The 14,078-nt window shown below is 36.6% G+C and overlaps 1 protein-coding gene across 3 annotated transcripts in view; it reads right to left on the bottom strand.

Moving 5' to 3' along the window:
• Positions 1 to 14,078, bottom strand: part of arb2a (ARB2 cotranscriptional regulator A) — a 187,363-nt gene that overhangs the window by 162,071 nt on the left and 11,214 nt on the right. For all 3 annotated transcript variants that reach the window (XM_079417181.1, XM_079417182.1, XM_079417183.1), the window contains exon 5: positions 1,000 to 1,065. In XM_079417181.1, the coding sequence (XP_079273307.1) occupies positions 1,000 to 1,065 (66 nt within the window). The remainder of the gene's footprint in view (positions 1 to 999; positions 1,066 to 14,078) is intronic.

The raw sequence follows: 14,078 nt of genomic DNA, 5'->3' as shown, positions 1-14,078 counted from the left end.
TCTATAACTAAGTAAAACTAGAAACCTAACATCCATCATCATTTAGTCGAACTCGACAAACTCTGTGAACCTCGATCCGATTATAAAAGGTGTTTTTATGTTGTTTGTGCGACTCCTCAATCCCCTGATGTGTGTCAACAACTATACTTAATCTTATTAAAGTGGGGCAGGACACTCTCAGAAACAGCAGGGTGAGTCAGAGCCTGGAATCATTTCTAATGAACGGCGCTCAATGCTGAACTATACACTGCTAGCTGCAGAAAACAGTCAACTGCTGTCTGTCTGCATCTGATGACTTCATTACATCGCAACAAATCCATCTTGACATTTACATGGTGTATGCTTCCTGTGTGCTAATAAGTTATGTGGCAAACTCTAAGATGAGTATAAAATCATACGCTTAGAAATAACACGATGCATTTTGTGTCTACTATTCTTTAAAATGGACTTTGATAAATGGATTAAGCACTAAATGCAGTTGGTCACAGGTAGCTTTGCCCATGAAACTCTCTGAAAGACAATACAGACTCCGAGAACATCATTTGGTAAATACTCTCCACAAATAAAACAGCTCATAAAAGCCTGTGCCAGCATTGTTAAGGTGATTTATGGAGAGTAATTTACAGTGCTTTTAAAAGGACATAAATTCTATGTCTACCAAGTGCAAACACCCGCTATCAAAAATGATGTGTAGTTTAATGATACGCCTCTTAAAAAGTGTACTAGAAATCATAACATTATTGCTCATATGAATGCAGTGACCACACCTCAGGAATCTACTTGAGCGTATGCAATTTTACCATCAAAACAAATGCAATTTTCTCCTGGAGAGTTGAGAAGTGTTGAAGAATATCACTCTAAAACTTAGTTTTCACACAATATAGACCATTGTAATCTTATAGGATGCCAAGCGCAACTGCATCAATGTTCGCAATAATTCTGTTTAGATTCAAATTGTGGGCATCTAAAGTATTAAGGAGGAAAAAAGACATTGCTTACAGGGAGGATCTTCTTCTTCAGGTTGCAGTCGTTCTCCAAGCGTTCATAAACATGCTTTGTAATGATCTGCAGGAGACAAGAGAGACATCCTTGTAAGTCTTTCAAACAAACTTACAAATATATCTTCCAGTTGGTTTGAAACTAAAATATACTGCAACTCCGGATGGAACATTTAAGAAAAAAAAGCACTGAAGGGAGTTAATTAAAGAATATTAGATGGACCCCATTCATACTTCTGGGGTTCCTAGTCGAAGTCGGGTAATCTTAGTAGTGAACAGAAACTAAACTGGAAAAATAAATCACTCAGAAATTGGGTAACACTTTATTTTAAGGTGTCTTTGTTACATGTACTTACTATTATTATAACAATAAATGATGCATAATTACCTTAATCCTAACCCTAACCATACAGTAAGTACATAATGGCCTGGTTTCATAGACAGGGCTTAGCCTAAACCAGGATTAGGCCATAGTTCAATTAGGACATTTAAGTAATTTTTATAAACATGCCTTAGAAAAAAGCATTACTGGTGTGCATCTTAAGACAAAACAAAGACACTGACATGTTTTAAGATCAGTCAGTGCAAGTTTCTTTCAGTCGAAACAGCTCAGATTTACATTTTAGTCTAGGACTAGGTTTAAGCCTTGTCTGTGAAACCGGGGGATAGTTAATTAATATTACTCCGTACTTAAATGTATAATTACACTGTAACAATGTCACCTTAAAATAAAGTGTAACCAGAAATTGCTAGTAAATTTCACAAATAATTATAAAAGAAACAAGAACAGGCTGAATTAATTGCAAAACTTTAAAGAAAAACATAGTATTTTCTTCTAAAACATCCTGCAATTAATCTTCTTTCATCAATAAACTTTAAAATATGTTTTACAGTGTACAACAAATAAAAATGTTTGAGTTCCCATTTTCTCCAATAGCAAAATAAAATAAAAAAAATATCACAATAGCATTTCTATGACTTCTCAAAAGGATGAAAAAAAATATTAAGAGATCGATACAGTGGTCAGAAGAGAGAAAAATGTCAAATTTGCCATCACCCTCAACAGCTGTATTAGAAACACTCATGCAGCTGCATTAACTCTTTTATTAAAAGGTAATATAATAAAAGAAAATTATGAGATAAACAAACATTTTTTTAATTGAGAAAAAAACCTGCTAGGTTTATTATATTAATAACTCTGGAAATGCATAATCAAAATCTACGATAAAGGTCCATAGTGTAGTTTGATTTATTTGGTATAATTGTACAAAGAATACTGTAATGCAACTCAAGCTGAACCTATACAGAAAGGAAAAATATTTTTTTTTTCTTTATGACGATCAGAATTAATCACACTTCTTTGTATGTATGCAAAGTCCATGCAGTTGTACACTCGACGGCCGCAGTGAATGAGATAATTGGAACTGTCTGATATCACTTGTTCTGCTCAGAGAGCAGAGTGTACGGGTGCTGTCAGCCTAAAGCGGGGCAAATCTAAAGTACAAACAGCGTGTTGATGTAAGGTATGTTTATCCCTGCAGCTAAATTGCTAAAGAACATGTACACAGAGCAATTTCAACCCCGGGCCAAAAGTTTCATGGTTCAGTGACATCAACAACTTTGAGCGTTTCTTTCTTGTTTTGCTTTAGATCACGATCTGCAACAGCTGAAACTACAGCGTTTTAAGAGGTGAATAGCAAATGCGCTAATTAAGATGAGATGTTTTATGGTGGTTGTGATTTGGCAACAATCAGCAGAACAGCTCCAATGTAACGGGGCTTATCTTTCAGGGCACGCTCATCCTGTTATGCCAAGTCAGAGAGAACTTTACGGCCCACCCGGGTGGAGGCACTAACAGATGCCCCACTGGAATGGGGCGTGAAGGTGGTGGAGCTGGATCGGTGTCTGATGGCTGAGACTATCAGCTGTGCTGGTGTCACAAAATATGTGAGGTCTTGATCTACAGTCAAACAGAGCTGATGGGTGAAGTCAGTGTGATGCACACGGTCTAGACCAGTGGTCCTCAACTGGAGGATAAAGACACCAAATTCATTGACAGGTCTGTTCTGATTGTAGGCGGGAGGGAAACAAATAATGGAAAATACAAATGATAATGTGTAACTAACCATATAAAAAGTCAAATTAGGCAGATGCATATAGACAAGGATGCATGACGCATATGCCCTTGAAAACCATCAAGGAAAGGAAAACGATAATATGACTCAGAAAAGATTAATTATTAGATCACTAATATTGATAGACTGATGGACATTTTGGTCAGGCTGTTGGGCGATTTCTGACTATTTTGAGATTATGACATCAGCATGTTTCCTTGGCCAACAGTGTTAAGTTAACTTTCTTGTATGGCCATTCCAAAATACATATTAAAAAATAAATAAAACTAAATGTATAAATTATAAAAAGTATTAAATAAACTAATGAATTATTAATTTTGTCTGAAGTTTATGTAAATTCAAATTAAGTGTATTTCATTCCAGGATTTGTGTCTAATTTAATTATGATAGATTCATTTGCAAAAACAGATAACTCCGTTTTTAACCATTCTCAAAAATCAAGTTTTTTTTGTGCATTCCAATTCATCTCAATGAAACTGCAGTTATTGTTTTTTTGACTAGGTTAAAAAACAACAAAAAAATACAGCTAACTAACACAATAAAATGTTAACAGTAAAAAACATGATTTTTGAAAATTTGAAAAGTTATGTTTTTGCTAATAAACTCTTCATATACAAGTATAAAGACAAGTCAACTTTGTAAATGCAACAACATCTGAACACATCTCAACTAATAATTATCAAATTATAGTTAATAAATTAATAAAATGAATCTCTGCATTTCTGTATTTTACACAACGAACAATTCTGGTTCTTATAGGTTCGACAACTTGACGTTCAAATATAAAATTTCCTAAATTCCTGAAGTAAACCATTTGAGAACCACTGGTTTAGACTAGATCAAATTTTAATATATTAATAGGATAATAAAAATCCAATCAAAAAAATGATTTGTGACTTCAAACGCAGAGAATCAATACAACAAATGTGCATATGAATTCATATCCACAATCATGACACAGAGGGGGGAAAAAAAACTCAAAACAAAACCTTTAGATAGAGTAATGCTATCATAATGGTTACATACTCATCTAAAGCCATAAGGCATAGCCTAAGCTATTGCTTATTTGATTACAAACACCAAAAGTACATTAGACTCAAATGAGCTAATGCAAGGGGATATTAGCGCTAGTCAGCGGTCAGCGGGCCTAAATGGGATGACGGATATCTCTACAGACCGTGGCGGAGGCGGCGACGCCAGTGATGGTAGGAAGACACAGGCAGCTCAACAGTACCTAATTCACTAAATGTCAAGCTCTCTGATGAAGACTAAAATGGTTGTGAAGTGCAATATGCTTGTGTTTAATGACATCAATAAGCCTTGCAGGAAATTTCATTTATACTACATTATTGCTTCAGTGCCTCAGGTGCTTCTCTTTTGATATATGAGAGAAAAGAATGAGAGGGTCTTGAAAGGGTGCGTGGGTTCTGTTCCAGATGGTCCACGGCCATTCACTCTCACAGATGATTGAGTATATGTGTCCGACAAGATGGCGAGGGGTCTTGTAGATAAGACGCGTGAATGCGTGCAGCATGTTCCCTCATCATGTGCCAATGGAGAGTGGACTGTCCATGCTAACATCACAGGGTGGAAAAATAATAGCCAGATTATTTTGATAGCGGCTGGTTCTGAAATAGATCTGTCATGACAGCAATAGTTACTCACAATCAGAGTATGCGAGCGGAGCGGTGTGAATTTGAACGGAGCGAAGAGCGGATTTTTTTCAAAGTCGGAGTGTCGTGGTTTTCACTCGCTCCAAGAGCACTCCATCACCGCTCCTTCACGAGTACAATGCATGCCAACCACCCGTAATATAACTGCATATTTATCAAGAATTCACATGTTAAACATATTTAGCTAGCTAGATAGAAAAGGATCACTCAAATCAGAAAGAATGTGAAGGCTAAGATGACTGAAGTGGACATGAGCGGGAAGTTATATGTCTCAAGGAATTTATTACTTCTGAATATTTTCAGCTGACAGCTGACTTTTTTTTTTTTCTCAGAATTGCGTGATATAAACTAGCAATTGAGAGTTAAAAAGTCATAATTCTGAGATATAAACTCGCAATTCTGAGAACATATCTGTCTTTTTCTCCCCTCAAAACTGGACTTTAACTTGCAATTCTGACTTTATAACCCACAAGTGCGAGTTTCTCACAATTCTGAAAAAAAAAAAAAAAAAAAAAGTCAGAATTGTGAGATAAAAAGTCGCAATAACCTTTTTTTTATTTTTTATTCATTTTATTTATATTTAACGGGCATAGAACTGTGATATTTCTAACATATAGAAATACTTCAGATACAGAGCGGTATTTCTGATATCAGTGAGCGCGGAGTGATTATTAAATGCTCGGAGCGCGGAGGGGAAATTGACGCTCCACTCCGCTCACATACTCTGATCTAACAACCGCCACACAAATGTGGCTTTTTATATATATATATATATATATATATATATAAAAAATGTAATAGTCTACTGTACGTATTACATTAGTTTCAACTGAACAACTAAAGGACAAACAGACATGATAATATGGTAAAAATATATATATATACAACTAGTCTATGGGAACCAAAGACAAATCAGGGCTAACAATGACTTCATGAAATCTTCAGGAAATTATTTTTTTGTTGCAGGGAATTAGGGATGCGCGGTATACCGATAGTGGAAAAATACCGGTATATATTATATTTCAAACGGTACGATATTTTAATATGAGAATTTTGCTCAATTCGGTATTTCATACGCTGCTGTTGCAAAATGCACCTGTAGGTGGCAGTGCTTCCCAAATTGCAGCGCAACCGGTAAATGTGACAACAGAACAACGCGATGGATCAAACAGATGAAACTCAGCGCACCCAAAATTAATAAATAAAGAGAACAGTATAAGTGAAATATGGCATTACTTAGGATAAAAAAACAGATGACAAAGGTGAAGGAACTGACCATACTGCACCTGTATGCAAGCGTTGCTATAGGCCTAAATCATGTTGCCACAGGAACACATCAAATCTTTTTAAGCATTTGTCGCTTGCTCATCCTGATCTTTTCAAAGAATAAAGAGATCGACAGGTGAGTGCATCATTCATAAATTCAGATTTGATTTGACCTTTTATTTACATCTGATCAACGCACATTCAGATGTAATACAGTAAGCGCAAATGTGCATGTGAGACACACTAGAATCAATTAAGTTTTGGTCACGTAATGCATGCACTTGCATTTCATACAATCAAATTTTAATTGGATATGAATTGAGCAAGAGTTTTGCTATATTAATTTTAGTATCTATGATAAGAAGGGCATGTTTCTGACGCGCTGCCGACCGCTAATATGAAGCAAGTGAGAGAGTGAGATTTATATTTAATGCTTTTTCTTTGGTTGAGTCTGAAATCTGAAAACAATCTGAGAGAGAGAAATAACATGATTTTGAACATTACTTTGACTGTTAGAATAACACTTTACAATAAAGCAACATTTGTTGCATCAATTGCGCAACTTCAGTGCTATTTTTTTTTCTTCAAAATGAAACCTATGTTTCCGGTAGGTTTTTTTTTTTAGGAGACATTTAGTTTGCACTGTGTTTGCACTGAAAATATAAGATTTGAATATATTTATAATGCAGTTAGCCTATTTTTTTTTCCTCCAACATCAAAACGTAACCTATGTTCCCTTTAGGTTTTTTGTTACCGTTTGATACAAAAGGTATTAACATATGAATCTGTTTTTATTATTATTATTAATAATATATATTTTTTAATTCACTTATCTTTTTGAGGCTGGTTATTTGTCACCTATGGTATCGATACCGAGGTACTACATTCTGGTATCGTACCGAAGCCAAAATTATGGTATCGAGCCATCCCTACAGGGAATACAAAATAGCTTTGTCTTAAAAAAAAAAAAAAAAAAAAAAAAAAAAAAAAAGACATCCAGTTCTCTTTTCCTCATTTGTGATCATACTCCATAAAAACTAGAAAAAGAGCTTGAAAAAGCAGCCACTATCTTGTTTTGCTGTCTTTTAATTTGTACTAATGTCTATTTACAAAGACATCATATCTTATAAAAAGCAGCCAAAGAAATATGACTTTTCTAGAACTCATGCAGAGTTTGTACAGTTCACATCACTGAGAGCTTGAGAAATGCCCCCAAACAATCCCTGAGCAGCTCTGGGCTATTTTTCTCTCTTCACAAAACAACTTTGAATAGTTCATACATTATTTGTGCAGTATTCAGACAAGATTATTTTCACAGGTTTAACTTTTTGCCCCCAGACTGACAGAACACCCCGTGAGCAGAATTCATACAAAGCGTATGTTGGTGGGAACATCGGGTTCACGTAGCTCATTCCTTCATACATCCCTCACAGGTAATGCAATCAAAATTGCTGAACCTTATCATTTCAAACTATCTGCATGTCACTAGCGGTCTCTGAGGGAGTTCCCCCAGGCCAATATACCGAGAAACAGAGAATCAATTCTCAGAGTTAATATCCTAAATAATCTTATGGAATATTAGTGTTTGCCTTCACTGCCCTCCTATAGATAAATTGACATGGAGAGGAGAGCACAATCGCCTGTCATTGTAATTAGAGCACAGTGCTGTCGCATAATTAATATTGTCTTATTAGTTTGATAATGAAAACCCTGCAGGTAAGAACGCTAAGTGCTCCTAACCTCCCCCTCTAAACGTGATGAGGGTGGTGATCACAGACCCGCTGGAGAGGACTGTTGTCGGTTAAAGCGTGCACCAACTAAACACTCAAAATGAGTTTTTTTTTTTATTTGATTTGGAATAAAAAAAAAAAAAAAAACACATTTTGGAGGGACAAAGCTAATGGTGGCTCAGAATCCATAGCCAGACAAATCCACAGGAGACAATGCACAAAAATCAAACACCCGTCATTCACAAAATTCTTGCCCCTTGGCTTTTCCTACTGAAAGAGTTACATTTCTTCCAGCTTCCAATATGATTTTAAAAAGGTCAAATCACATTTTCTAAATGTTTTTGATATTTTTTTTAACCTTTCTCTCTTAAATCCACTTTCCACTTTTAAATCCAAGTTTTTGGCCCAGCAAAAAACTATACATTTTTATTTTTAGGAATGCACTTATATTTGCTAGATACATATTTTTCTTTCATTAAATGTTGAACTTGTTTTTGCCGTTTATAAAAAAAAAATTATAAACAAGCCTGATATTATTCTAATATGCTGATGTGGTGCCCAATAAACTTTTTTTTTTAATCACTGATAAAAACCATGAAACTTCTTTGATGAAAAGAAAATTCAAAAGAACAATGTTTATTTCAGACATGTTCACAAGTCTCTGAGGTCCAAGTCAAGTCTGAAGTCTTTGAGGTCGAGTCTAAGTTAAGTCTTAAGTCTATGAGGTTGAGTCTAAGTTAAGTCTCAAATCTTTGATCTATTTTTATCAAAAGTTCTTTCAGCCAGTAATTGAGGCTCATTTCATGATACTATTGACCTTTTATTATTTCTCAGACAAAATCCTGCACATTTCTTTGTAAAATTGAAATGTTGAATAACAAAACAAAATTGAAATTTTAAAACAAACCCCAATCAATCAAATGAATAACACAAATGAAAGAAAACTCATAAAAACAAACTCAGGCTTTGTCTGTGCTCTTTTTCCATTTAAAATGAGAGGCAACCACAGTATTTTAAACACAATCCAAACAAAGAGGTTGCATACATGCAGCATGAGCAGTTTTGAATCTAAATAGATTAAGTTTAGTCCAAGTCAAGTCGCAAGTCTTTATTTATGCGACTTAATTGCAACTCGAGTCCAAGTCACAGACTCGAGTTTCCATCGACCTTCACTGTCCCTTCTAAACAAAAAAGGCATAAAACGTTAAAAATAAATCTTTTAAACTATTGTTTAGAATTTCACAAATGTGTGCACAGAATCTGTGGGAACGTTACACTTAGATAGTGGCCGACAGACATGGGTTTCCAAGAGGCCTATGCTATTATATGCATAGCGTCACGTTAATTCACCATTCTATCCCGTACAATCTTCTTCTAAGCCAGAAAAACACTAAACCACATGTCGCACTGCTGGGGTCCCACATATAAGATACATAAATACAGCCATGTCTCATCAGCCAATGACATGGGTCTCAAATAGGACAATGGGTGACCACACAGGGTCAGCTCCAGTCTCAGACTCAAGGAGGGGGTTTGTTTATGGGCTGTTGATGTGGCGGCCAGGATCTAGATTATCAGAGAGGAAGGAAGAGCCTTAGCAGGGGGATCAGCAGGGGAGCGGTGGGGAGACAGAGCATATGAGAGCGGGGGGGGGGGGGGGTCACGCTAATCCCCCCGCAGACACCGTCCTCTGCCAGCTCACGCACGACGCCACAGCTGAGAAAAGAGAGAGCGTGGGAGGAACGGACGGAAAGAGACGAGAGAAAGGCAGAGACGCCGCGGCAGCCTTGACCAGAGCATGTCGTCTGGGTGGGCAAGCGATAAGGTGGACACACACAGCTGAGGGTCTTAATGAAGTGCACTGTTGTCTAAGAAAGTTGATCTGTTTGTGAACTCCCATGCGGCAAGAATCCTCTTCAAACAAGGAGGAAGGGGTCCGTGGGCCCCAAGATGAACAGAACAAGGCACAAAAAGCGATAAAGCGAGAGAAAAGAGGAAAAAAAAAAAATATCCACAGACCTCCCACAACGGAGGTATTCCGACTCAATCTTCCCCGTCCGGTTGACCTCAGCACTCCGGTGAGGAGACATTTGTGTTCCACATAGAAAAAAAAAGAGGAGCGTCATATGAAACTTTGACCTCTTGCATGATTGGAATCCCGAGGGGAATTGAAAAATGAGAACAGGTGCTTATCAGGTGGTCCTGCTCTGACCCGGGCTAATGAGTCGACTGGACACTGGACAGTGAAGGGTAATCAATACTGCAAGAGGTGTTTGTCTTAGCCGCTGTATACTGACTTCAGATCAGTCGACCGACTGAGTCTTTTAAAGCTACTCGGGCAGGACAGAACGAATGAATGACTTCAAAGCTGTTTAGATAATGACAGTGATGGAGTGACAGCACAGGGAAGAGTGGTGAATTACCAATAGATTAAAAGGAATGAATAAAGAATACATGAAGAAAATACAAATCCCCAAAACAGAAACACACAAACACAAGGTTGACAAAAGAAGGAGATGTGAATGCTGATTCATGACGAGAGGGTTGAGAAATGAAACAGCTCGGTGGGACTCCCCTTTTCTTGTTTCTCTTTTAAATATTTAACTTTTTGCTGTTGTTGGAGGAAGAAAGTGGGTGCACTTCATGTGATAGTCCCATAAGGCTTGTGTGTGATTCTTCTGTCTGTTGTGTCATTCAATGCATTAAAGACAACATGAAGCAACATTCACAAGCATTTACAATCTTTTAAGACAAAAAAGACTATTTATTTTCTTGCACATTCCTGACTTTTTAGTTCTTTATTTAAACTGAAAGTCTTTATAATCTTTAAATCAAAATGTCTTCACATGCGCTCTCTCTGAAAAGTCTGTATTCAGGTTCCGCTCCATTCTGATATGTAATTCCCATTTTTGAAAAATCCCAATTCCCAATTTCTAAAAATCATGTCCCATTCCTGCTTTTTCCCCATTTCACACAGTAAAAAGTCACATCACATAAGTAAAATGGGCAGCATGCCTTTCCATTGAGTTTAACTTCAGAATGTAAAATTATCAAGTGTACAGTAACAGTAAAAACAGGAAGATTCAGAGTTGATTTTTGCTGCTGTGATTTGATGCCATAATGAAAATGACTGAAACAAAAAAAAAAAAAACTTTACTCATAATATTCTTTTCAATTAAGACAAGCCATATGCTGCAAAAAAGGAAAAATTTTGAAGCACTATTGTAATTTTAATTAGTTTTTAAATGTTAAATTATTTCTGTTTACCTTAACTTATTTTAGTGTTTATTTTACTTCTTATTTATACAACTTACTTTACCAAAAGCTACTTAAAATAGCTATACTGATATCATGTTGCCTCTATAAACACAAATTCAGGTTTCATCTCTTGCAGCTGGTGGAGGAACATCATGTGTCAACCTTTGAGGAAGCAACGGTTCCTAAATTAATTTTGCTTTACTTTTATAGGGAGCTGTTCTTAACATAAAAACAAAACAAGCATGACTGATGCTATTGTGTGGGCCTGCAGTCACTCTAAAACAGCAATGCTCTTGTGCATTGTGTGTGTGTGTGTGTCTATCTACAGGATGTGTATTTGTGTTTCTTCACATAATGAAGCAGCTGTAACATTTACAGTAACATGACTTGCACTCATTTTTATCATAAGGTTAACTGCATCACTTCCCAATCCTATTCAACTCCTCTTATGTCACTGTCCGATGTCCTTTCAATTAAAAGCACAAAAAAACACTCCCTCTGAGTCAATGTTTCTCTCACACACTCGCAGTATAAAGCAAATCAGTATAAAATGTGAGAAAGAGGGGAGTTATCTATGAAATCAAGCCATCTGGGTAGCCCTTCTTCATTAGAATACTGTATGTCTGTCATTCCACAGATGCAGAGAAAGATCCTCATTTATTAACAGCTTAATGCTCTCCCATCTGGAGTCGAGCCCACACTGTGTCACCTAGCGCTGAGAACAGTCACTTACAGCCCTCCACACACACTCTCTGTGTGTGTGTGTGTGTGTGTGTGTGTGTGTGTGTGTGGTAAAGGTAAAGTTCATGACCCTCCGCCCACTGCGAACATACCAACATGGACCCACACAGTACCTGCCACCCACACACAAACTCACACGCCGTCAGACACAAAGTATGAATGCATAAACAGCGTTGTACTGCCAGGGAGGTCAACAAAATGGCCAGGTAAACACACAAAACAAAACACTCGCATATATTGAGGGAGACACACACATTCGCAAAAGGCACCAGACACCTGATACTATGATAGGAAAGACACACATTAAGAAATGTTTGCGTACAATTTTAGGAAAAAAAAAAAAACTTAATTAAATGCACGCAGAGCATCTGAAGCTCCCCATTCATGCCGCCCCCTCCCTCCCCAGCTAACATGGTGATACAAACACACACCCCACTAAGGCAAAGCACTTGCCAATATTCAGTGATGCAATCCAGCCAATGATCTCACACTTCTGCATGTGTGTGTCTGCATACCCCCTAACGATGATCCCAACGTGATGAAGAGAGAGGAGAAGAATTGTGTAGAAGTTGGCTATAGAAATAGATGGAATGACCCCGAGTTTCAGTTTGCCTCCAGCTCCTGCATGTACAGCACGTGTGCAGATTGCATTCAAAGAGGCTCTAGAACTGCAGTAGAGCGTTTGAAACCAAACTAAAACACACAGGTATTGCATGTTCAGAGAGAGTGTTTGGAACAAATACACTTAGTGCTGTCAAATGATTAATCGCATCCAAAATAAAAGTTTTTATTTACATTAATAGTGTGTGTGCACTATGTATGTATATTTATTATGTATATAAATACACACACATGCATATATTTAAGAAAAATATGTCATGCTTGTATATTGAATATATTTATATATAATATAAATTATATGAATATAAATATATACATGTAAATATTTTCTAAATATATACTGTATGTGTGAATTTATATATACATAAAAATATACACAGTACACACACGTATATTATTTAAACAAACTTTTATTTTGGATGCGATTAATCGTGATTAATCATTTTTAATAATTAGATGGACCAATGAATGAATGAATCCAAAATGCATGTGCAACGACATATATTTGAAATTTTATATATTATTTTATAAAAACACATTTCATTCAAAAGTCAGGTGGTGCAATGCTGTTCGGACAGCAAAGTCCCAAAACATCATCTTTTTGTGCTCCACAGAAGAAACAAATAACTTTAGGGTGAGTAAATGATGACAGAATTGTCATTGCTGGATGAACTATGCCTTGTAAAATAATTATGTCTGATTACAATTTATGCTATGCCTAATGTCTCCTATAAACTGAAAATTCTTGATAGGAAATGAACAAAATAAAAAGCATTTATTAGGCTGAATAAACTAAGACATTATTATTCCACACTTCAACCATCAAGGAATGTTATTCCTTGTACTTCAACTTTTTTTGAGGAAACTCTCTCAATGCTTTACTTTGTGGGGAATATCCTTGATCGTTCTCTTTACCAGAGCTTCCTTGCATTCTTTGAAAAAATATGGCCTCCGTTTCATATTGTTTCAACAAGACCAATGTAATATTTCTTTGAATATTAAATCTATAATTTGAATATAACACTCACTAACTATCAGGTAAGTCACTGACATTACCCTTAAACATCTGGCACACTTTACCTCGCAAATGTGTAATAATTTGTCATTGAATTTAAATTCATTTAAATGGTATTCATTTTTTTTTCACTACATATTTTCCTTATTTTGCACTGCTTTGGCAATACAAGACATGCCAGTAATAATCATCAAACCTTATGGGCCGAGATGCTTTAGCCTGAGTCTCTCTCTCTCTCAGTGAACCTGTCAGGATAAACCTGTGGTCCAGCAGCTCATTCAGGCCCAGCTGAAGTGCAAATTGGACATCTGGTGCTGCCTCCAGTCTCACAAAGACTCTCGCCCACTTCTGTACCCCACATTCACACTCTCAAATCTGAGAATGCTGGAACACAGGGACACACCACCAACAGTGGCATTCATAGACAAGACAGAGACAGTCAGAGCAAGAAATTAAGTGTTCAGCTGAATCTGGCCACCGTATGCATTATGGCTAGAACAGCACTGAATTCACACACTTCTGTCACATTCTGTGCTGATTGCAGTGGAAAACCAGAAATTCTTTGGATGGATTCAGATATGGTGATGCATGCTTGAGAGTACTACATTCTCACTTGTAGCTGAATGCATTGTCAATAATAA

The sequence above is a fragment of the Barbus barbus genome (genome assembly GCF_936440315.1).
Source record: "Barbus barbus genome assembly, chromosome: 5".
Lineage (NCBI taxonomy): Eukaryota > Metazoa > Chordata > Actinopteri > Cypriniformes > Cyprinidae > Barbus > Barbus barbus.
Note: the sequence above shows the minus strand (reverse complement) of the source record. Positions and strands in the feature narration are given on the sequence as shown.